The sequence below is a fragment of the Phodopus roborovskii genome, unplaced genomic scaffold (assembly GCF_943737965.1).
Source record: "Phodopus roborovskii unplaced genomic scaffold, PHOROB, whole genome shotgun sequence".
Taxonomy (NCBI): domain Eukaryota; kingdom Metazoa; phylum Chordata; class Mammalia; order Rodentia; family Cricetidae; genus Phodopus; species Phodopus roborovskii.
Window position 1 is genome coordinate 11,933,908 of NW_026126541.1, and position 24,487 is coordinate 11,958,394.

A 24,487-nucleotide genomic window follows, 5' to 3' on the forward strand; every position below is an offset into this window, starting at 1 on the left:
GAACACAGTAGGTCAAAGGATAGAATCTTGAGTCAACCAACTCTCACTTGAAAGTCTTGACTTCCAATATTATTGATTTTTTTAAAATTATTTTTATTTCTAAGTGTGTGTCTAGTCTGCAGGAAAGTGAGCACACAAGAGTATAGCAGTACCTATGGAGTGAAGGAGAGGGGTCATGTATTCTGGAGCTGGTTTAGCTGTTGTACATAGATACTGGGAACCAAATTCAGGTTATCTTCAAGACCAGCAAGGACTTACAACAACCAAGCCATAACCCCCAGGCCCCTCTTCCAATTTTTCTCAGACCCTGTTTCCACACCATAAAATGGGATTAAATATAATGTCACAAATATCAAAGAACTCATCTGATAATCAATCATAGGATGATAATTCCAGCCTCTAGCATATATTTACCTATTACTTACTATTACTTAATGACTACCCTCCACACCTACAGGCACTTAGAGTATACTCATCAACCAGCTGAAGGTTCTGCCCCCATAGGCTCCCTGGAATTGTGTCACATTGTGAAGTCATTCCTGAGGACAGGAGGCACTATAAATGGTACCTTTTCCAAGACCTTGCTGCTTTGGGGGCAATATGAAGTCATCTTTGTCTTCATCTGCCTCTGCTCTCTGAAATGGACCACAGTCAGATTTCTAAGTCAGTGAATAATGCTCAGTGAAGGCTGGAAATGGCAGGATCTGGGAACTGGGCTGGCAGCAATGTGCCCACATCTCTGGATGATGTAGCAGAGGAATAAACCAGCAATTTGGCCTCTAAGTCTGTGAAGACTAGAAGCAGAGAATGAGTATTCTTGCTGGTGTAACCAGACAAGTATTTTAAAACTTTTTAAATATCACCACACCCAAAAGATCCGATACGAACACAATCCTTTTAAAATTTATTGATCCTTTATATAATATGCCCAGTCACTGTGTACGGCTAAATACCTAGAGACTTAAAAAAAACATATGAAATATAGCTCCTGTTCTGTAGCCATAATATTTAAGTCATCCACTATCCTTGCAAAAGGTAATAAAACCTGATGTTAAGAAGTTAAGTTCTAGACACTATTACAAAACATGCCTGCTGTTCCTCAGGAACACCTCTATCTCTTCATTCTCTCTCTCTCTCTCTCTCTCTCTCTCTCTCTCTCTCTCTCTCTCTGTGTGTGTGTGTGTGTGTGTGTGTGTGTGTGTGTGTGTAAGGATGTGGGTATGTGTGTGTACCACAGAATGTATATGGAGGTCAGAGACTAACATTAGGTCCTCAACTTTCACCTTGTTTGAGATGGGCCTCCTGATGTTTACTGCTACATATACTAGACTAGCTGGTCTAAGAACACCTAGGGGTTCTCCTGTCTCTACTCCCAAACTCCCCATTGGACTATGGGACTGCAGATACGCACCGCTACATCTGGCACATCATGGCGCTGGGAACTAAAATTCAAGTCTTCATGTTTGCATTTAAGCTCTTTATTCACTGAGCCAACTCCCCAGCACTAAACCAGGTCATATTCAAGTTTTCTAGTTGTGACTCCTTTACACCTGATAAACTGTTATGGGGCCTTACACTCAAACATTCACTATAACAAATAATAAACATTTAATTATAAAACAGTATAGTGTATGTACAGTTTATGTACATTTGAATACTAGTGAAATGTGTTTATTTTTAAATAGGTAATTAAACCTTGGCTGAATATTTGATAATGCATATTCTATGGCACCTTCAACATTTTTCAGTGTTGATTAATATTTTGATTTTATAAACATCTGTGTCAAAAAAGTAACTTTGTGCAAGCAGGTAGTTACAAATGACAGAGGCAATTTTAGGATCATTTCAGGAATTATTTTAAATTGTTTCATAATCCCAATCCAAAGTTCAGTTTATCAAATTTTATGAAACTCATTAGCAACTCAAATAGCAATTTTAAAAATCAAACATGCTAGTACAATCCAAAACAAAGATATACTAGCTTGATAGCTAAGTGTGAGGAACGACAGCAAGAAAGGAGTAAGCCCTTGTTTTCATCATTAAGCCATTATATTTCAAAAAAGTAAACAACACATGTGTGGAGTTAGAGGTTTCCCATCCTGCCTGCCAGTTCCCAAATAACTACTCTAAGGCTTAACATTAATTACAATTGTTTGACCAATGGCTCAGGCATATTACTAACTAGCTCTCACAATTAAATTAACCCATTTCTATTATTGTATATTTTACCATGAAGCTCATGGCTTGTTACCTCACATCTTGTTTCTCTAGCACATGCCATCTCTCTGACTCTGCCTTTTTTCTCTATGTTTGGATTTCTCATCTAGGTATATTCTGCCCTTTCATAGGCCAAAACAGCTTTATTAATCAAACAAATAAAAGCAACACATATTCTCAGCATATAATCTCATATTATTTCCCCTTTCCTATCTAATTAAAAAGGAAAAGGAAGATTTAAACTTTAACATAGTAAAATTACTATCATATATATATGATATATATATATGATATATATGATATACATATATGATATATGATATATATATATTTAAAACATATATAATAAAACAGAACAGTTATCAGGCAAGAATTATACTTATAATATTTAGTTCATTTGCTTTTGGAAAAATTAAAGAAAATACTCTATGATCTATCCTATCTTTGGGAGTCTAAAGTTTTATATCTAATTCATATTTTATCATAACTAAGGAAAACCATAACTATGTCTTCAACTCCATCAAAGACCCCAGAAGGATATAATATTACCAAAGTAAATTGAAATTGCATTGTAAGCAACTTCCAAACTCTAGAAATAAAAGCTAACATAGGGAGGTAGAAAGGATATCAATTTTGTAGAGAATGGCCTGAAATTTTGAACAATTAAAACTTGTCCCAAATGATAGAGTAGATGTGGTTGAACAGGGCAAGTTAAAACTTGGATAGCTAGACTGAAGACCCTTGGCTCTACAAGCAAAAGCATGGACATCTTCTCCCATTTGGGATTCTGTGGAAGACTCCTAAGCAAGGATCTGCATGACTAAAGTGGTGATTCCTGAAGACAAAGTCCTACTGGTACTATCATTGGAAAAGATCAGGTATACACATACCTTTACGCTCCGTGTGCTCTTATAGTCTAGGGTTGATTGTTCAAGCCTCAAGTGTGTGCCTTAAAAGGCTAAGGCAGATTCAAAATGGATAGGCCCACATGCAACCATGATCTTTATAGCCACTCAGGAAGAGACGGGCACGGCATGCTCCAAACCATTTGCAATTGGCTTAAAGTCCAGCTGAAGCAAGGCAGGTTTGCAGACAGCCACGTCAAGAAGCTATTAATGCCAAGAAAGATCTTCACAGAAAAATAACTTTTTACAACCTTCTGTCTGCAAGGCTATTCCCCCTTGAGGTCTCGAATGCTAATAGCCTGCCACTTGGGATCAAGGAGGGGCAGCTGAGGCTAGAAAGCCAGAAGTTCATTTTTCCCAACCCAGTTTCCAACCAGCAAGTGCTAAGCTCGGCTCTGACATCAACTTACTCCTCTCTGCAGGTTAGGGTACAGTCTGAAAAGTCTTCCTGGCATATATTTGCTGCCATTACCTCTTCTAGAATGATTAAAGGCCTGAGGTTCAGGCCAAAGACCACTTTGGATAATTGCATCCTATCTCTCTCCAACTCTTCCCATGTGGCTGTCCTTGTCTAGCCCAGCCTGTTGTTTTATTAATCAGTTAAATGCCCCTCTGATACCATCCCTACAGGCAAGAGGTACTGAAAAAAGGAAAAAAAAAAAAAAAAACTAACCTGCCAGTAACTCCCCATGCTCATTACTGAACCCTAGGCTCAGTCTGCTTTACACTTTATGGCTAGATTAGGTTCTAACATTTCTGGTTTCCTCCTTGAGGCTGGTCTTTCTGTTTGATGCCTTGACATGTAAGCAAATATTCTCTGGTATGGAAGTGTGTTTCTCTCATTAAACCGTGGCTCATGCTCTCTTCTGGTCTTGCTGCATGTGGCTACTCTGAGCCCAACTTGGTCTTCTGGAGTTGACATAGTAACCATGTGCCTGTGAGCATGTTTTCCACTAGAGTTACCTTGACCCAAAGGCTGGACCTGAGCTCTCCTAATACCAGTGCCCTGGAAGCTCTAGGATTTCTAAGTCAACCAAAGCACCAACTTTCAGCTGTCAACTTTTTCCTTAGCTCCATGCCTGCACAGGTCTGCCTCTGCCATGCAGTGTCTTCCAGAGTAATTTCACAGGAGGAACCCTGGGAGTCACCAAAGCCATAGTTCCTCACATTAATGGCTAAGAAGACCTGATAAATGTCTCCTCTTACTGGGATTCAGTTTCTTCAACAATTACATTAGAGCCACGAACAGGGAAAACCTGTGATGGTTTTTGTATGACTGAAGTTTTCAATAAACATTAGTCATCCTTCTCCTTTCCGAGGCCCAGTCATGAAAATCACAGCTCAGATGCCTGGCCAGTAACAGCTTGTATAACTGGAAATCTCAGAGTTTGGGCCTCTAGCTCTTACTTCCAAGCAAATGCTGCCCTTAAATACATCTGCCAGTGTGAGGTCTTGGGAGTCAAAGCACAGAAGTCTCCAGCCCTACTAGAAGATCTGTAGTCATGAAGGACCAGAGGAGCAAACACGGTATCAAGAAATTATCTAATAGTGTCTGAACAGAGTAGCAGTGCACTGTGGGGGAGAAGCAGGTAGAATTTGGCAGAAGTGGGAAACAGTGATGGAGAGGCAGGTAGTTTGGTGGAGGGAGACAGTGATGAGGGAGCTGTCAGAATCTCTGGACCAGACAGACTAAAATATGAATTCATGCTCTGGGTAGCTCTACTGGTCAAACAGGGATCGGAAAATGATGGGTAGAAATGCTTTGGATGTACTTGTCAGAGCTATGAAAGCATTAATTTAAACTTCTTTGTCATTAAAAGACATGTGACCCACCAGTTGATTTATGAAAGGGTGGAGAGAGTGTGGAACAGAAGGAACACAGAAAAGATAACGTTGTGTTATAGAACTTGAAAGAACTTTGCGTAAAGCTAGATTGAGAAAGGCATAGAAGTATGCGACATAGGTAGAGAGCACCTGGGACCTGGACATTATCACGGAGCAAAGGAAAAGACCAAAGGCCATTCCTCTGGAGGAAAGAAGCTACAGTGTGTGAGTCCCGTTTCACACCAGGCTCTCTGCATGTACTGTCATTCAATTCTTAAAGCTAGTCTGAAAAATTAATATCACTACTACAAGCACCACTTATACTTAACTTCAAGAAGTTAAATAAAACATTTAAGGTTGCACAACAATAAAGGCATGGGCGGCACATGAAGCTCTTTCCTGGACACTGCCTGTTGGCCTTGCTGGGTCTGGAGAGAACACAAGGCAAGGGAGTTCTATGTGAGCCACTACCTTCTCTATGTCTAGCAGCCCAGACGGGACAGCATGGACATTCCTCACAGCTCTGTCCTCAAGGGATCGTTCCTTCCCTGTGGTTGATCACCATAAGTAAGCAAAAGCCATTTCTCAAAGTCAGACTTGTGCTGTGGGATGGCAGGACTGTCTACATCTGCACTAAGGAGCCGCTCCATATAGGACTGCTAGTATGAGCACAGACCAGCATTTGTGCAGGAGGCCAGTGTCTCTGTCTGCACTGCCAGCTCAGACCCCAACTTTAGGGAATACGGATTCATTGACTCCGAGATGTGCCTGAGAAATGCGGCTGGTCCCAGGCTCTCAGGACTCCCACCATCATTACCTAGACACATTTGCCAGCAGAATGTGCTCTAAGTAAAAATGTCTGTCCGTGTGACCTTGGTAATGGGAGTGCAGGCCAGGGGCGAGGGGACCATGCGTGCCAGCAGCAATCACTTTGCTTGGTTGAGCTCACCCAGGGAGAAATAAAATAAAAATCATTTCTTTTCCTTGTGGTAGTAGAGGTTGCTTTCATCACTATCTGTCGCTCAGGGGCAGTGGGATGCATTTTCCATATTACTGGATAGCAGAACTCAAGGAAGAACATAGCATCCTGCTCCTGAGAAGCCTGCTAATACCTTTCAGGCTTGTGATGCTCAAAAATACAACTTGGAGACCTGCTGAGGGCCGGGAAGCACAGAAAACACGGTAGACTAGGTGGAGTCACTCAGATCCCTCACTAGTCCAAGAGTCATGGTACCAGCCTCCCTTAAACAGGTCTCATGGTGTGGAGCTTCTTCCCAAAGCCACTATGGTCCCTATATCCTTTAGCACTGAGTACTAGCTCCACCTCTGAGGTAGGAGGGGGCCGGAATATCTGTTCCTATCCATCTTTCTCAACTTGCAGCTCTGAAACCCAACACACCTGCCTTCACTTCCGTAGTTAATAATTGTCCTTTCTTTCGCTTCCTCTAAATTCCAAACTTCTTCCCAAGGTCTGCTTAGTTTTTGCCTCTATCTTCCACAGCCACTGATTATATCACAGGCTGACATTTCCCTTCTAGGTGAATGCAGTATATTATTCTTTTTTTTTTTTTTTAATGTAGTGTGGAGGGAGTTCTGTGTCTGTCTAGATATATGCCACATGTGTACAAGCACCCACAGGTGCTAAAAGGGAGCACTGGGACTTCTGGAATTGGGGTTATAGGAGGTTGCAAGCTGCCAGATGTGGGTGCAAGGAATGTAGCTCTGGTCCTGTAGAAGAGCAGTGTGTGCTCTGAACACTCGGCCATCTCTCAGGCCTCCGTGTTTAATTTTTCAGACTGACAGACACTAGCTTCTTTTTAAAAGCCTGGATCCCACATGCCATCCCGGATGCCAGCCTCATTACTTCCTCCCTCTCTCAAGGCCCTCTCCTCTGGGTTTGTCCTTCATCTTCCTGCTTAGTTCCAACTTGCCCTGTGCCCTTGGCTGAAAAGCAGCCTGAATGGAAATCTCCTCTCATGGTTAGGTTGAGCATCAGTGATGCTCAGATGACCCAGGCAGGGAAACAGGACTGGTCTCTCGTGTGCAATCCAGAAACACAAGCTTCCTTTCCCATCCTTGCTGCACTCTAACCAGGACTATACAGAAGAAAACTCTTTCCTTAGATTTGAATCCTGACATCTACATAATACATTGTTAAAGTCCTCAATACACACATGAAAACTTCAAACCAATAAAAATCAAAGTTAAAAAGCTATGGTGGACAAACATAAACCCCTCAAAAATATTGTAAGCAGATAATTTATATTATTCTTCCTAAATGGTGGGATAATCTCACTGAAATTATATATATATATATATATATATATATATGTGTGTGTGTGTGTGTGTGTGTGTGTGTGTATGTATGTATGTATGTATATGTATATCTATATATATATATATTTTTTTTAAAGAGATGATATGTTTGTTAAGAAACCTTAAAGGTTGGAGAAAAGCCAGGCTATGGGTTTATATTCTTCCCATTTTCAAATAAAATGCAAAAGAAAAAAAATAGCAATCATTTTAATGAGCTTTTAAATAAACTCTTGGCTACAGCAAGAGCAGTAATTTATACAGGGAACACATTCACGTATTTGCTGAGAGAGGGACGTTGTGACTAAAAAGTGAATTTCCAAGAATTGCTCTAGGTTCCATTTCTTTTAAGTGATTAGATGAATCAAAAGATGCTTTAACGCCCCTGCATGACTGGGTCACACTTGCAAAGGAAGACAGGAGCTTAAAAACATCTCTCCTTCCAGTGGTCGCCCTCCTTCTGGTATCTGAGCCCATGATGAGTTCTAGTTATTTCTCCTTGGGGAGCAAGGGAGAGAGTAGTGCTTTTTCATTCTCTTTCTGGACACACCAAGAAGGAAAGGGTTGGACTTCCACTCAGTAAGCAAACTCACACCCCTTTATTTCTCCACTCCTCCCTTGACAAATTTTCCCTCAAACACCTCTCCTGACATGTTGTTCTAACCCTCTAGTAACTTATGAGGTAAGTTAATTTATGAGGCAAGAAAACCAAGGTGGTTGTGAATGAAAAGGAGGGGAACCATTTCTCTCCATCAGCATAGAGATCAGTTCCACTCAGTCAGCAGGTTGGGTTTTCATACACAGGGAAGACATGGGAAAAACATGGGAGCAGTTTGTCTAGTGAATAAGGCACTGCTAGGGCTTTAGAAACAGCTAGGCTTCTAGCTATGTCCAGTCCAAGAAGTTCTGGAGGTCGTGAAAGAGTGGAGTCAACTTTGATCTGATGGGGAATGTTCTTCCGTATATATGTTTGTCTTACTGGTTGATGAATAAAACACTGATTGGTCAGGCAAGAAGTGATGTAGCTTGGCAAATACTGCCACTAGTTAACCATAGAGGTCTGTACAGATAAGCAGACATAGCTAGACAGAATCAGAATATAAGCAGAAACAAACAAGAAATCTTTCTCTTCTCTGCAAAGGATGTAGCAGGCAAAGGAGATGCAGGCCCAGCATTCCCAGTAAGCCAAGACCACATGGAAACACTTAGATTGATAGAAATTAGTTAATAATCAAGACAGACCTAGACAATAAGAAACGCTAGTAACAGGCCAACAGTTTCATAACTAATGGAGTCTCTGTGTTATTTTGGGACTGATGCGGCTCTAGGACCAGACTGGCAGGAAACTGTAACATAGATCCCCACTAGAAGCGTGGCTAGGCAGTGTGCTTTCTGGTGTGGAGTTCTGGTGTTGGTAACTCCATTCTCGCATGGCAGTCTAAGTGTTATCTTCTCTCCCAAAGGCCACTTTGCCAATATCAACTTTTTACATGTGGCCTTTCTCAACATCTTGAATAATAATATAAGTGGATAAGAAGAGATCAAAGCAAAATTTCAGTACATTCTGCCACCTTAAATCTTGAGCTCTGAATCATCTACTAAAATTATCCCTGAAAAAATTTCATGTGAATCTCTCATGAAAATCTGACTTTTTTAAAACAATGTGTTGACCATCTCTGGCTACTCTTGGCATCCATTGTCCCATGAAGACAGTCATCTAGAACACTGTAGAATCAAACACCTCTATGTAACCAGTGTGCCCCTGACTTTTGCTTGCACTGGAATTTGCATCTCTAGGTCTGTGTGTGTACAGTGAACATGTGTGCATCTTGTTTACCCAGGAATAACTACACATTTCTTAAATCATAACTCTTCCCCCACTCCCCAGATGCTTTCCTTGGAAGTAGAAACAAGCATTGCTTCACAAGGACAAACAGCTTAGACACATCCAGTTTTCTATACTACTGCAGCCCAAGAGACATTAACATGAGCTGCAGGTGTGACACCCTACTGCTTAGTCTCCTCATTCCCCCAACACTATCCAAGAGGGGCAGGTCAAGCAAAGTATGAATCTGAGAGTTCTAAACTTCATTTCTCTTTTGTGTAGGGGTTCCTTGAGTTTATCTGGAGAGTGGCATGGGCCTATGTGGCCTGTTGGTCATGCATACAATTCCTCTTCAGCAACCTGACAGCGAAAAGTATGCTTGTAGGAAAAATCTGACTGGTAATTCGCACTGAAATTCTGCAAAGCAACCTGGGAAGTGGTTATCCTTCTTACTGGTAAATCAATTAAGAGGGGAGTAGCTGACACACCCTTCCACCTCTCAGACACTGCTAATCCTCCAATACTAATGAGCAGAAGCCTCAGGTAAGCTCAGGTTATTGATGATATCAAGACAACTGCAATTCTCTTGTGCTCTATACCTATGGCAATGTCAGCCAGTCTTCAGGTTCAGAACAGGATTGAAATACAGACACCTGTTACTGTCTTTATTATTTTTTAAACAAAAATAAGTGGGCACCTTCTTGAGCCTTAGTTTCCTCATCTGTACAAAAGAGATATACTTTTCAGACTCAAGAGTGGCCTCAGATATTATAGTGCAAAACTGAGCCACTGCAGGGAAATTGCTAGAAGTGCCATAAAATAAAATCAGGTTTTATTGTGATGACAAATCCACTACAGACAGAAAGACACCACACACACACACACACACACACACACACACACACACACTGCAGCACTGCAGTGATTCAGCCACATCCTTGGCTGGGTAGTATCATTTCCATTTCCAGCACTGTCCCTAAAGCTGCAGGTGGCAGCAGCTTTTGAGCCAGAGCAATTAGACCACAACATGCCCACAAGACCCTGCCCATTCAAAGATTCCTTCCCTGAAAGATCCTTGGATGGGAATGAAGCATCTCTGGCTGGGAAACAGAGAGCCATCAGCCAGACTGTACAAAACACAGGTCTGGTAAACAGACTTGACCCTGGCACTTACTATACTGAGTGGGCCTGAGGACAAGACTCAAGTGACAATAATGAATTCTAATGACCCAGGGATGTTTATTTCCTGTAAAGGGAAGAAGCTGCAGGCTGGCACTCACCAGGCCCACCATGACAGAGCCCCTACATCAGTGGGGTAAGCCTTCCTCATTTCTATTTCCACATCTAATACATTGTTCTTCATATTCCAAGTGTCAGGCTCAGAGACATCTTGCACTACTGAAATACCAGAACCTAGTCAAACTCAAACCCAAGTGACGAACTAATTCTAGTCAGTGGCCAGAAAGACAGAACTCACATCAATTGTAGTAGAGGTAGGTGAAGGTCATTAAAATAATTCTAATGCCTCCCTATCATTGGCCTAGGAGAATGGAAGATGTTCTAGGCACCTCATCACTTTTCTCATTTAGAATCAGGACACCTGCTATGTGAAAAGATAGCATCCTATTCATGGCCTGTGAGAAAGTCTACACTATAGGCCTCAAATGTGGCTTCTATAAACCTTAGCCCATTAGGAAGTTCCCATTAGGAAGTTTATTACAGACCCATTATTCCTGGTAGTGAAACCCTGGGACACTGAATGGAGTCTACTTTGCTATCTAACCTGTTTTCTAGGCTGCAAGGATCAGAGAACACTGGAGATAAAGCTTCCCCAGAGGTCAACACTGTAGGAGCTCAGTCATCACTGCCCGAGAGTGGTACTGAGAAGGAACCCCCCCCCACACACACACACACACACTTCTGTCTTTAACCCAATGGCTCATGAACTATCTCAAATTGGAGAATTTCTTTTTCTCAAAGAAAAAAGAAAATGCACTGACAAAATTAAAAGGCAATGGTTAATTTATGAGAAACTATATAAATAAAAGCACAATTTGAAGTTTTGCCAGGGGCAACAGATCTTATCTGATGGATTCAAAGCCTGCAAGGAAGGCAGTGACCATCTGTTAAATAAATAACTCGTTAGATGAAAAGCGAGTGCTTCCATAAGAGTAACTGAAAAACCTGCTGGAGCCCACTGCCCATGAGCATGGAGAGATGAAGATAATCTGGGACCTGAGACAATTCAAAGAATCATGCTTAAAGAAAGCTGGGAAGAGAATATAGGGAATGACAGGTTTAAGTTTGGAGATGTATTTTAAAAGAAATCTGAAAAGTTGAAAAAAATTAAAAAATAGCATCCCACAGTCATAATAACAGGGAGGTACTGAGTTCAAGATGAATGCAGAAGCAAATGAACATATTTCCTGATGCCGACTTGTGCTTTTGCCTCGCTGAATAAAGATGAGATTCCCCTTCCAGTGAATACTCTGCCCCATGTGCAGTGTATTTGTGGCACTGACAACCAGGGGCTCCAAATATAATCAAAGTCAAATAACAACAACAAAACCTAACCCAATCTCATCTTTCCTTGGGTGAATGATAAAAGTCTCAAGAATCCCAAAAGATCCCAATGAACATTAATTTCTATTGCTCATTTCAAAAACAAACAAACTCATGATGCTGGTCTTTTCCTGACCAGAATGAGAGAACATGCATTCACGCTTTAACTCTTTCCCAGCAGTGCCTCCAAGGAGACGATTAACATACTTGACTAATGTTCCTTAGTCCCTGAAATAGGACTAACAACCGCTTTCTGACATAAAACATGAGACAGTTTTCCACACAGTTCTCCACGACCTGGATGTCATCTCTGGGAAGGACAAGTGGAGGTGGCCTCTCCATGTCTCTGACCTTCAATCTTCAAATCTATGTTCCTCTCAAACTGAAGCATCCAACTGGACCTGCCCTTCACTCCCTTACTTCTAAGAATGTCTAAGCTATGCTATGGAGGAGTAGAGAAAACGTGATAAAGATAAAAAGTGACAAGTGTGTGACAGTCTCCCTCTTGGGAGCACATGTGACAGTAGAGAAACAAAACACATATGAGCAGGTGTGACCTTTCATATACCAGTCACAAAGTCCTTGCAAAATGAATAAACCTCCACCTAGGTTGTGGGGCAGAGAAGGCCAGAGATCTGTGTTGAATGGAATCCTTCCAGTCATGAGGGCCCCACAATGTTGGAGCCTTTAGCTAGCTTACCTTGTGCTTTTGTAGTTTCTCAGTGATGAGGAAAGCAAATAATGCACTTGGGTACATGGGCACCAAAGGGCTTTGGTTTTCCAATCTATAAATTATTCTATATGAATAGTTCTTATTCAATAGCCTGTTGACATCTTGGGTCTCAGGTTCATGGAATCTGGGGTGCTTACAACCCCCTCACAATGTGTGAACATTCTATGGCAAAGGCATGCTTCTAGACCCGGGGAAAAAGAGGGCTTTGCAAAGCCACTGGAGAATGAAAATTGCACACCAAGAGAAGACGTATTAGAGTTTTAGAGATACTGAAATAACCTTATGATCATTTTGGTTCTGATCCACCTAAGTTCTTACCAGCAGAGCTTTCCAGCTGGGTATAGATCACATCTCTCTAAAGCCAACACGCTGTACAGGATTTGGCTCCTAGAGCTATCAACTGTTTCATGGAGTTAAGACCGCAGCTTCCCCATGTCTCCATGGTGAAATCCTGACCTCCTATGAATCTATCCCAGCTGCCAGTCAAGAGGAAAATAGAGAATTGGGGAGTTGGAAGAGCCAACTCTACCTCAGAAGCACCTGGAGCTCAAGTAGAAGAATCCAGGAACCATTCCTTTTCCCTTTGGTGGAAGAGATCCCCTGTGTAGAAACTGTTGTCCAATAGATAGATAGAGGATAGATAGGTAGATGATAGACAAATAGATAGATGGATAGAGAGAGATGATTATATAGATGATAGATAGATAGATAGATAGATAGATAGATAGATAGATAGATAGATAGATAGAGAGGCAGGCAGGCAGGCAGGCAGGCAGGCAGGCAGGCAGGCAGGCAGGCAGGCAGACAGACAGACAGACAGACAGACAGACAGACAGACAGACAGACAGACAGAAACATAGATAGGCAGACAGAAAGACAATCAAGCTGACAAGAAGCAAACTTGAGGAGGGGTGAGCTCTGGAGTTCAGCTGGAACTGGTTCAGGTGAGGGTGTTAGATAATCTCTCTGGGCTTGCCTCCTTTCCTCTATAATGGGACAATGATAGTTTCTACCCAACAGGTTCACTGTAAGCCAAAGTAAGACATGGAAAGGGCTAAGAATTGTGCAGGCACAGGGGAATCCCGTGCACAGCTACATAATCTCACAGGGGTTGCTGTTCCCAACATTTGTATTATTGCTATTGCCATCAAGACGCTTGTTAAAATCACAGCCTTCTTACTGCACTCCCAGCCCATAAAGTAGACCCTCCACAAGTGGTATGATGGATCTGTTCTCAGCTCATGGCCAAAGCCACTCTGCTGCCCAGAGGGAGAACACAGGAACTCCTGACCACTCCTCTTACCTTCCTTTTGTTGGTGGGGTTGACATAAAGGTAACTGAGGACGGTCTTCAAACCCACTTTGTCATTTAGTTTTTCATAGGTGGTGCCATAGTCCGTCGACCTACAGAAAGACAGGGGGACAAAACAAGAAAGGAGAGATTACTTTATCAAAAGAGGGATTACACTTAAAAGGGAGCCAGGATCCCTCCTCCCAAACCTGCATCTTTGTTCCCAAATCACATGGAAGTGTTCTACAGAGATAAAAAGGCCCATTAGTTTTAGAAGAGCAATTAGACTAATGCATCGTCTTCCTCCCGAGCTTGCTCTCCTTTGCTCCCAGCCTTTCTCAGAGACCTACTTTCTTGCCCTCTGTGAAGCTGTGTGGTGAAAGGAGCTGCTGGAGACTGTCTGCCTGCCACCCACACAGCTTCCTCAGTGGGTCTGAATGAGGGGATGGGCAGAACACACTTCTCACCATCCAACCCTCAGTTCCATGTGAGTGTGAACCACAAAGGGAGATGCTAGGGGGTTCCCACCATTTCCACCAGAGGGGGTGAGTGGGGTCTCCTGCAGACATCACACTACAGCCAACTTCACACCCCTCTCCACTGAACCTAAAGCAAAGGAGTTGTCAGGAACAGGAAGAGCATGCCGGGCCAGGTGATCAGAGGAGGCAACACCAGGAAGAGACTTTGACAACTTACATGGGTACATCACAGGTCACAAACCAACGTCACTGGACTGGCCAGGGTGGCTCCTCATTCTGACTACAATGCTACTGCCAAATTTCTAGCAGAATGACCAGGTTGTAAAAATCAAAGAAAGGCTGGGAGGATAAAGTAGATCAACCCATTATCTAATCTTCTATGCTGGCTCTTCCTCTTGCTCGCCAGAAAAGGGAAAGAAAGTGCCAAACAAAAGGATTCATGAGGACAGGCTGCGGGCCACACTCCAATCACTGCTGCAGCCCTCTACACATCTCCCTTCCTTTGGAGATGATCAGTCTGACCAGGCTTCCCCTCCAATGTTTCAGCACCTCTTTGGTTAGTCTTGGGACGCTTAAGCTTTTGAAGGGCCCAGAGGACAAAGCATTCACTGTGTCATCAGTTGACCTTGTGAGTGTGAGGTGTTGAGCCTCTTAATCTCAGTTTCCAACGTGTGTCAATATGACTCCTCTTGACTTTGGCATCCTGACAGCAGAGCAGCCACCTGTCCTTGATTTCTCCTCAGTCCTTTATCCACTCTCAAACTCTAATCTGTTTCTGCCTTGGCCTGAGAAGCCTAAATGATGACCTTTAAGGGTTGGTGCCATAACACAGAGGTTCTCAACCTGAGGGTCATGACACCTTTGAGGGGGGTGTCTAATGACCCTTTCACAGGAGTGCCTAAGACCATAAGAAAGCGCAGATATTTACACTAGGATTCATAATAGCAGCTAAATTACAGTTATGAACTAGCCATGAAGTAACTTTATGGTTCGAGGTCACCAAAACATGAGGAACTGTATTAAAGGGTCACAGCATTACGAAGGTTGAGACTCATGTATGGCATAAGGTTTCCCTACCCTGCTTCCCCAAACCATTCTAAATCCCTCTGGCCTAGAATGCATTTCCATATCCTTCACGAAAGCACACTCTGCACATCTTTTCTCTAACTCTTCGAGGGTGTTAAGGTTATTGCGTGTGTGTTCTGACATCTAAACCACAGGAAAGCTCCTCAGGGTCAAAGTACTTCAGAGGATGCCATAAACTCTGGAGACAGGGGAATCTGATTCTTGTAATAATTTACTAATTTATTTATTTAACATTCCAGACATAGTTTCCCCTCCCTCCTCAGTCCAGGTACCTTCCCCTCACCCACCCTCCTGTTTCTGCTCCCCAATCTACTCCTCCATTTCTGTTTAAGAGCAGGTCTTCCATGAGAATCAACAAAACATGGCACATCAAGTTTCATTAACACTAAGCACCTTCCCATGTATTAAAGTGGGGCAAGGTGACACAGTATGCCGAGTAGGGTCCCAAAGCCTGTGAAAGGGTAGGAAATCTGCTTCTCTTCCATCCCCGTAGCTCTCTTATTCAATGCTTTGGACAAGCCATATAACCCTCAGGAGCTTAAAGTTTCTTATCTGAAAAATGGAGATACTTCAACCTCATGAAGTAATTGTGAGGATATAAAAATAATAGAACAGAGGAAGACCAATAGAATCCAGGGGTGAGAAATAATAAGACACAATTAGGAGGCTTTGTTCATTCCTCCTTCCTACCACAGGTCTTACCCATTACGTATACTTCATCTGCTCATTAAAGAAACTCATAGGTATTTGAAGTCTCTCCCTAGGCCACCATCTCCACATGTGTATCAGTTATAGTAACATTAACAATCAGCCCCACAAGAAGCCGGCTTCCTATGCTTGACCTCAGGCCAGCCACATTCGCAGGCATTCCTAGGCAGGTGTGCAGTCAGTCCCAGGCTGATGTGCAGCCAGGCACTCCCAGGCAGATGTGCAGTCAGTCACACCCAGATAGATGTGCAGGTACTCCCAGGGAGATGTGCATCCAGTCAGTCCCAGGCAGATGTGCAGCCAGTCACTCCCAGGAAGATGTGCAGCCAGTCACCCCCAGACAGATGTGCAGCCAGTCACCCCCAGGCAGATGTACAGTCAGTCACCCCCAGGCAGATGTGCAGTCAGTCACTCCCAGACAGATGTGCAGTCACTCCCACTCTTGATCTCTGCCTGTATCTCTCAACAGCAACTCTATCTCCAAGTCCTCATGATTCTTCTCCCAAATAAATTTTGTAGCAAGTATCCCATCCCTCTGCATGTCAGTGTATGGGTCATACGTGCATTCTGACAGTCTTCCGCTGGGAGGATGCTTTCATGCTCTCCCTGACACCTAGTCTCCATGCTGTTAGTAGATCACCCTCCACCCACTGAACTCTGTGCACCTTCACTGGAAAGGACCCGCAGCATGCACACAGATCAGCTTCATTTTTCCAGACACTTGGTTTCCCCATCCTTACAGAGCCCATCATCAGTCATTCCCTCCTCACAGCTTTATTCCTGGCTTCACTGAACTCTCCTATCGTGTCCCACATTTTACTACCCTCCCTGAGCCAGCCATCTCTACTTCCTCATAATAACTTTGTCACCAACCTTCAAACCTAACTCTAATAATAACTTTCCTACAGGGAAATTGATCACAATCCCTTCGTGGTTTTTCTTTCACTTTTGTACGTATTTCTTCCTATTTTTGTGCCTGACCCGTCTTTCATTTACTTTATTACATGACTACTTCTTTGACTTGACCTCCCTGAGGGCAAGCAGCACTTCATATAACAGCTGTGATGCCCCACATCATGCCTGGTATGATAAAAATGCTAAACAAATTGGTTTGCTTTGTATTCACTTGTGAGTGAACTTGTCTAAACCTACTCACAAATTTTTAACCATCTGCTAAGGTTTAACAGTAACTCAAAACAAAGCCATCCTGGTAGAAATCATACCTGATGCTCTGGATGCTGGCATGACTGTCACAGATGGCTGACACCCAGCAGCACTTGGTACTAGGGAAGGGCCAGTAATTCACTCATATTAGAATCAAGGTTAAACATCACATCAGCCTATCACCCTAAGAAACACTGCTCTCCAAAGTAGTGTAGACGACAAATTACAACATCCAAAGGCTATAACATGCATGCATTTATTAGAATCAAACTTTTAAAAAAACTGACTTGATCTACACTCCTTTCAGCGTAAGATCAGCACTGTGTAGGAAGAGAGCACTGGTTAGGGAGGCTGGCAACCCACACTTGAGAGCTGAATCTCAAATGCGGACAAACGAATGCATTGCCCTGGAAGAGACACTTCTCTAAACCTGTGGGACAAAAACAAAACAACAAACAAACAAACGAGAACACCTTCATCTGAAAGTTGTTAAAATGATGAGGTCAGTTTTACTGGGGACTGTGCAATGAGCATGCCGCCAACCGCGATGAAGCTTAGCGGCAGGGAAGAGAGATTTGGCTAGATTCCAAAAGCAACAAGGAAAATTGGGATTGGTAGCCAAGAAGCAGAGTGAGGATCAGTGGATGGAAATTACAGGGAGGGCAGGGCAGTTCCTTGCTAAACAGACTTAATCAGATTCCTGCAGAATGCTGGCCAAGGGGATCAGCTATAACCCAGGGAGGGCAGAGTCCACAGAGGAATTCCTGTAACTAACCGGCTGGGATTCTTGCTCAAGTTGGGCTCTTGAGAACATGCTCAAGGACAAGGCCTTATTAAAACACATCTCAACGGAGCTGCCCACAAAGGGATAAAGAGAGAATATTTTCCCATGCCCCCCTCTGTTATGAGCATGAAACATTTAACTCAGACCATTGTACACCTCCTTCTGGACCTTACATTTTATTATCAAAACAACCTAGTTCTGTGCTGTTTTCCAACCAGAGACTTTCACTTATCCTATCTATAATAAGCATCTTGTAAGAGCTAAAATCTCAGGGCTCCCTGAATGACTGATGCCACAACAAACTCCCTTCCAGAATCCAAATAGCCCCCATCAAAGGCCACATGAGCAGCACCACGCAGTCTCTCCTTCCACATGCCGCAAACACATTCACAGTGACTTGCTCTTTTCCAGAACTGGCCACTGAGAGAAGGGACTTCGCAACAAAGGATGCTCTCTACAACTCAGCTTCCTCTAGGCCTCTGGCAGTTTCTGCTCATTCGAGCTGACAGACGGGGGTACCCCTCATGGAGGGTACCTCACGGAGCCACAAGCATGTGGGATCAAAGGTGCCCTTGACTCTGTCCTTTCCAGCATGGCTGAGGCATATCGCCTTGACCATGGTGTTCTGTAGTCCCACTTGGCCTGGGGAGAGTGCAGATGGCAGAGAAGACTCAGCCTTGTTGCCAGGGCAGCTGTGCCTGCAGAACTTGCTCTGACAAGAAAGCAAACCATCCTTTATCTTGGAGCTCCAGACATCTGCCAGTGGGAGACGGCATGTCATTTAGAAACAGTGTCATCTTAGCCCTCTAAAGTCAGGTTCTCAAATCCAGATACAGGCATCACAAAACTCAAGTGTTCCAAACACTAAATCCAGGTCAAGTGTACATAGAGTGGCTGCCTATCCATGGCAGTGTGCCAGTCAACATGATGAATAGCTAACCCAGAAGGTGGCGTGCGTGCGAGATGGGCACAAACCCAGGGCTTTTGCTACTGTGCTAAGCTCAGGTGAGTCCAGCTGTGCTTCACACTATAGGGGGTTGTATGGGGGGAGTATATCCCCATTTGATGGGAGTTGTTCTTCTGTAAACATGTTTTTCTTATTGGTTGATGAATAAGACACTGTTTGACAAATAGAGGCAGGAAGATAGGTGGGAATAGGAGATGAGGAGAATTTTAGGAAAGGTAGGCAGAGGATGCCATGTAGCCGCCAAAGGAGAAACAGCTCTGGGCATTCTCCAGTAAGCCAAGACCACACAGACATACATAGATTTATAGAAATGGATTAATAATTAAGACAGTACTCGCCAATAAGAACAGTTTAATAATTATTATAGCCTCCATATGTTTATTTGGGGCTGAAGCAGCGGGACTTGTGGGACAAGAAAACCCAGCAACACCCGATGTCTCTCATTCATTCTATACATTTTCATTAATGGCTTCCAACACAAAGAAATGTGCAATGAGGCCATAATCATATGGCAACTACTAAAATACTAACTTATTATATTTATAAACAACACATAACTTTGAGTGTCATTGCATTTGTATGTGTGACTATCTGTGGCTGTGTTACGTGTTTGTGTGGGTGTGTACATGTGGGAATATGTAAGCAGATATGCATCCATGTGTTTTGGTCAGAAGTCAATGCTGAGCATCTTCTATTACTCAGCCACCAGGTTTTTAAAGACATGGTCACTAACTGAGCCTGGAGCTCACCCATTTTGTTAGGTTGAGTGGAAAGTTAGCTCTAGTAATCCCTCTTTATCTTCCTAAGACTTCTGCCAAGGTGACTGTCCTTGGTTGTCCTTTCACACCTGGCTACCACGTGTGATCAAATACTTGCCCTACACGGTGTTCAGTACCTTGGTAAACTGCAAACACTTTTCCCTCTCGTGAGAGTTATCATTCAGATCTTCCCTTTTCTTGCGGCGATATATTATCCATGATTTACTAAAGCCACTGAAAATCAAAACAGCAAAGCAGCCATACTAGTTAGCTATAGAGCATGGTGGTGTTTCACACTTTTAATCCAAACACTCAGGATAAAGGGATAGACGGATCTCTGTTAGTTCAAGGCCACGTTAACTACATGAAAGTGGTCCAGTCCTAAAGGAAATGGCTCACATAAAAATGATCTCAGCACTTGGGACCACAGGCCTTTAATCCCAGTGTTAGGGAAATAGAGACAGGAGGACATGCCTGGGCAGAGAAAGGAAACTAAGGAGGAGGAGATGAGAATTCAGAGCCTTTGCACCTGAAGATCTGTGGAGACAGGATTGCCCTTTCAGCTGGATAGAGGGAAGATCTCCTGGCTTGGCTGCTTTGCTTTTCTGATCTTCAACTTGAAGCTTGAACCACATATCTGTCTCTGGATCTTTTACTTTTCCTGTTACATTTTCAGACTTGAAATTCCAGTCCTGATTGCACACTAATAAGTTCCTATATTTCAAGCCCACACCTCTCTCTACACGTGTAGCAATAAGAATCAGGAGCTCCCTACTTATGCGCTGAATATTCACATGTACTTGTGTTCTTTCCAGAAATCATTAAATGTTGTTTAAAAGGGAATTTAAAAAATGGAAACTTTTTTAATCTTTCTAAGTGCAGAGTTTGGCTCTGCACAGAGAAAGGGTAAAGAGCAAAGGCAAATGGACTCGATCAGAAGCACCTGCAGAGGCTCTGCTATCCAGATCTCAGCTAAAAGGAAAGGGCTGTGCAGTTCCCACAGAGAGGAGTGAAAACATAGCCTAGCATCTAACAAAGAACCCAAACAGGAGTACATTTAATTGCAGTCATCTGATATTTAACAGAGGTGCCAGACAACACACACAAGAGAAAAGGCAGCATCTTCAACAATTGGAGATAGGAAAACTGCTTATCCACATGCAGAAGAAAGAATTTAGATGCCTATCACTCACTCTGCACAAAATCAACTCCAGATGGATGGGAGACCCAGTGTGAAACCTTAAATGCTAAAACAACAGGCGACACCATAGGCAGTATTCTATAAGACATAGGTGTAGGAAAGGCTTTTCTTTATAGGATTTTATTCTTCCAGGAGTTGAGGCCAAACAGTGACAAATATGACCTTATAACACTAAAAAGCAATGTACAGCAAAGGAAACATTCGAATGAAGAGAAAGCCCAGAGTAGAAAAGAGCTATGTCTCTGATAGAGATTTAATATCGGGGCATATAAAGAATTCAGTAAACAGCGTTAAGAAAATGAGTGAACCAATTAAAAACAATGGGCTATGGACCTCAACAGCGAGTTCACAAGACAAGAAATAAAAGTGGTTAAGCAGCATTTCAGAAAGTGTTCGTATCTTACAAATTAGGAAAGTGAAAGTTAAAACTACTTTGAGGTTTCATCTCACCATGGTGAGAATGGAGAACCTTAAGAAAACAAGTGACAACAAACCCTGGCTAGGGTGAGGGGAAAGAAGCCTCATCCCCTTGATGGGATAACAAACTAGTACGGTGTGAGATCCACTAGAACCCTGAAAAAGCTAAGTACACATCTACCGTATGACCCAGGAGCTCCACTCCTCACTCTTGGGCATATGCCTAGGGATGCAGCACTCTACTGCACAGACACTGCCTCAGTCATGTTCGTTGTCACTCGATCCCAGTCACCAGAAAATGTGAACAATCTGAATGTCCCCCAACTGAGGAACAGAAAACAGGAGAGAGCGAGAGAGACTATTCAACTATACAGAAGTGTACCATGAAATCCACAGGTGAATGGGTGGAGCTAGAACATAATATAATTAGGGATATAGCCCAGAAAGACAAACACCATATCTTTTCTCTTATTGGCAAGTCTTAGCTCTTCCTCATCGGAGGCTCCTTCCTCTCTGATGACTCTATAGCTTGTTTCAAGTTGATACACAAATCCAGATAGTACAACCACTAAGGATGCTTAAAAAGGTCATGGGAAATTGTATTATTTTATGTTTACTTAATAAATAACATACATATGATATTTATTATACTCATATATACAATATACACATATATATATTAGTCACATATACTTAACCCCAAATGCAAAAGGTAAATGTAAGTGCATCTCTGTGTGTTAGAGGCCAGCTGTGGTTGTTTGAATAGGAATGTCCCCCATAGACTCATGTGTTTCAATGCTTGGTCACAGGCAGTGGCAGAAGTGGCAGGCATAGGCTTGTTGGAGTGAGTATGGCCCTGAAGGAGGAAGTGTGTCTCTGTAGAGGTTTCATATGTTACAGCTATACCCAACGTAGCACACACTTGTCTCCTTTTGCTCCCTGGGGATCAAGATGTAGAGCACAATGTTAATCCCACCACTGTAGAGGCAGAAGCAGATGGATGTCTGTGAGTACAAGGCCAGCCTGTTCTACACAATTAGTTCTAGGGCAGCCAGCACTATTACACAGAGAGACCCTGTCTTAAACAAAACAAAACAATAACAACCAAAAACAAACAAACAAAAGGTGTAGAATTCGCAGCTCCTTCTGCAGCACCATGTCTACCTGCATGCCACCATGCTTCTTGCCATGATGATAATGGACTGAACCCCTGAAACTGTAAGACAGCATCGATTAAATATTTCCTTTATGAGCGTTGCTATGGTCATTGTGTCTCTTTTCAGCAATAAACCCCTAAGACAGGAGCTGGACTGGGTATTGTGATGGGAAGCCTAACCATTCTTTTGTTTGGAGGAATTTGGTCTTTGCTTTGGGTTAGAAAAGCAGTTGAACTCTTTAAGTGGGGGCTTAATGAGCCATATTACTAGGAACATGGAAGACAGTGGTACTAAAAGTGATTTGACCTGTGGGGATCTGGCTCAAGAGGTTTTGGAGGAGAAGAATTTGAGTGTTCTGTCTAGAGAACATTCTTGTGATAGTTTGGTGAGGAGTGTGGTTGCTTTTGCCCTTTGCTGAAGAGTCTGCTTGATGCTAAAGTGAAGAGGCTTAGAGTAATTCCATCAGTAGATAAAATTCTCAAAACAGCCCAGTATTGACACTAATGACCTTGTAGTTATTAGTGTTCATTCTTATAAAGATTTATAATGAAAAGGAGAGAGCAGAGCAAGGAAAAAATATAAAATGTACAGATGGAGGAGAAAATGGGCACCAGGAAGTTGAATGGAAACAAGTTCTATGTTCCAGGAGATGAACAGATGAAGAAATAGATTAAAGGGAATGGTGTCCTCCAGAAAAGACTCTTCCCAGCTAAGCTTCCAATTTGTGATGAGGAATAAAGTAACATCTCAAGTACAACCATGGTGGTATATGCCTTTTTTTTTTTCTAGCACTCAGAAGATAGAGACAAGTGAAGTGGATCTCTAAGTTCAAGGCCAACCTGGTCTACAGAGCAAGTTCCAGAGCTGCCAAGTTTAGGCAGTGAAGGTAACCATTGAAAACAGAAATCTGGTAAAGATGCAATGGAATTAAAGAGCCATGTTCCAGCCCCAGCAAGCAGAAGAATCCAGCAGCTTCAGTCACCAGGTTCTGGATTTAGAGTCAGTGACAGAAGAAAGCAGTTATGGGACCTCCCTCCATGACTAAAGAATGCCATTAAGGCCAGGTATGTGGCACAGCTTGTCCCTGCTTTGATCCCAGAGAGGTCATTGTGTGAAGCTGTGAAAGGGAAACCTGGATTGCCTTGGAGATCCTAAAATTTAGGAGATGCCAGAGTTGTGGGCTAAGTGCCAAGGAAAGCTGCTAACAGGGAGCAGAAACAGCCGGAGAGAGAGAAGTGTGTTGCACTCAACAACGATAAAAGGAGTTGAAGATCTGAAGAGCACTTTGACATCAGACATGGAGATGCACAGTTTGGCGCTTGTGCAGCTAACTTTTGGTCCTTTTGGTCTGATATTTTCTTGCTTTGCTCCTTTACCTACATTTTGGAATAATGTATAGCCCCTGCTATGAATGTAGCAAGTATGTGATTTTTTTTTTTTTTTTTTTTTTTTTTTTTGGTTATCTTGATTTTACAGGACATTACAGTTAAAAGATTGTGTGAATCTCAGAAGGAACTTTGAACTTTGGACTTTTAAACAATGTTGAGACCGTTATAGACTATGGAGATTTTTGACGTTGGACTGAATGCATTTTTGCATTATGTTATAGCTACAAGCCTAAGGCTCCACAGAATGGAATGTGGTGGATGCCCCCCCCATAGATTCATGAATTTGAATGCTTGGTCATAGGGAATGACACTATTAAGGAATGTGGTTTTCTTGGAGTAAGTGAAGCTTTGTGGGAGAAAGTGTGTCACTGCTGGGGCTGGCTCTGAGATCTCATATTCTCAAGCTATGCCAAGTGTGGCATGTAGTTGTCTCCTTCTGCTGCCTGTGGATTAATATGTAGAACTCTCAGTTCCTTACCCAGCCTTCCTGCATGCCACCAAGCTTCTACCATGACAATAATGTACTAAACCTCTGAAACTGTAAGCCAGCCCCAATTAAATGTTTTCTTTTATAAGAGTTTCCATCGTCACGGTGTCTCTAAGGTGGTCTAAGATACCAACCCTGTCTATAAAATAAATTCCAAGCCAGCTATGGCAATAAGGTGAGAGCTAATCTCCAAAGAAATTACCTACAGATGACCCAGGGGAG

At 42.7% G+C, this 24,487-nt stretch overlaps 1 protein-coding gene across 1 annotated transcript in view; it reads right to left on the minus strand.

Moving 5' to 3' along the window:
- The window catches only part of Sorcs3 (sortilin related VPS10 domain containing receptor 3), a 602,076-nt gene that overhangs the window by 321,494 nt on the left and 256,095 nt on the right, over positions 1-24,487 (minus strand). Inside the window, exon 3 of the mRNA XM_051199708.1 lies at positions 13,683-13,782. Coding sequence (XP_051055665.1) covers positions 13,683-13,782 — 100 coding nt within the window. The remainder of the gene's footprint in view (positions 1-13,682; positions 13,783-24,487) is intronic.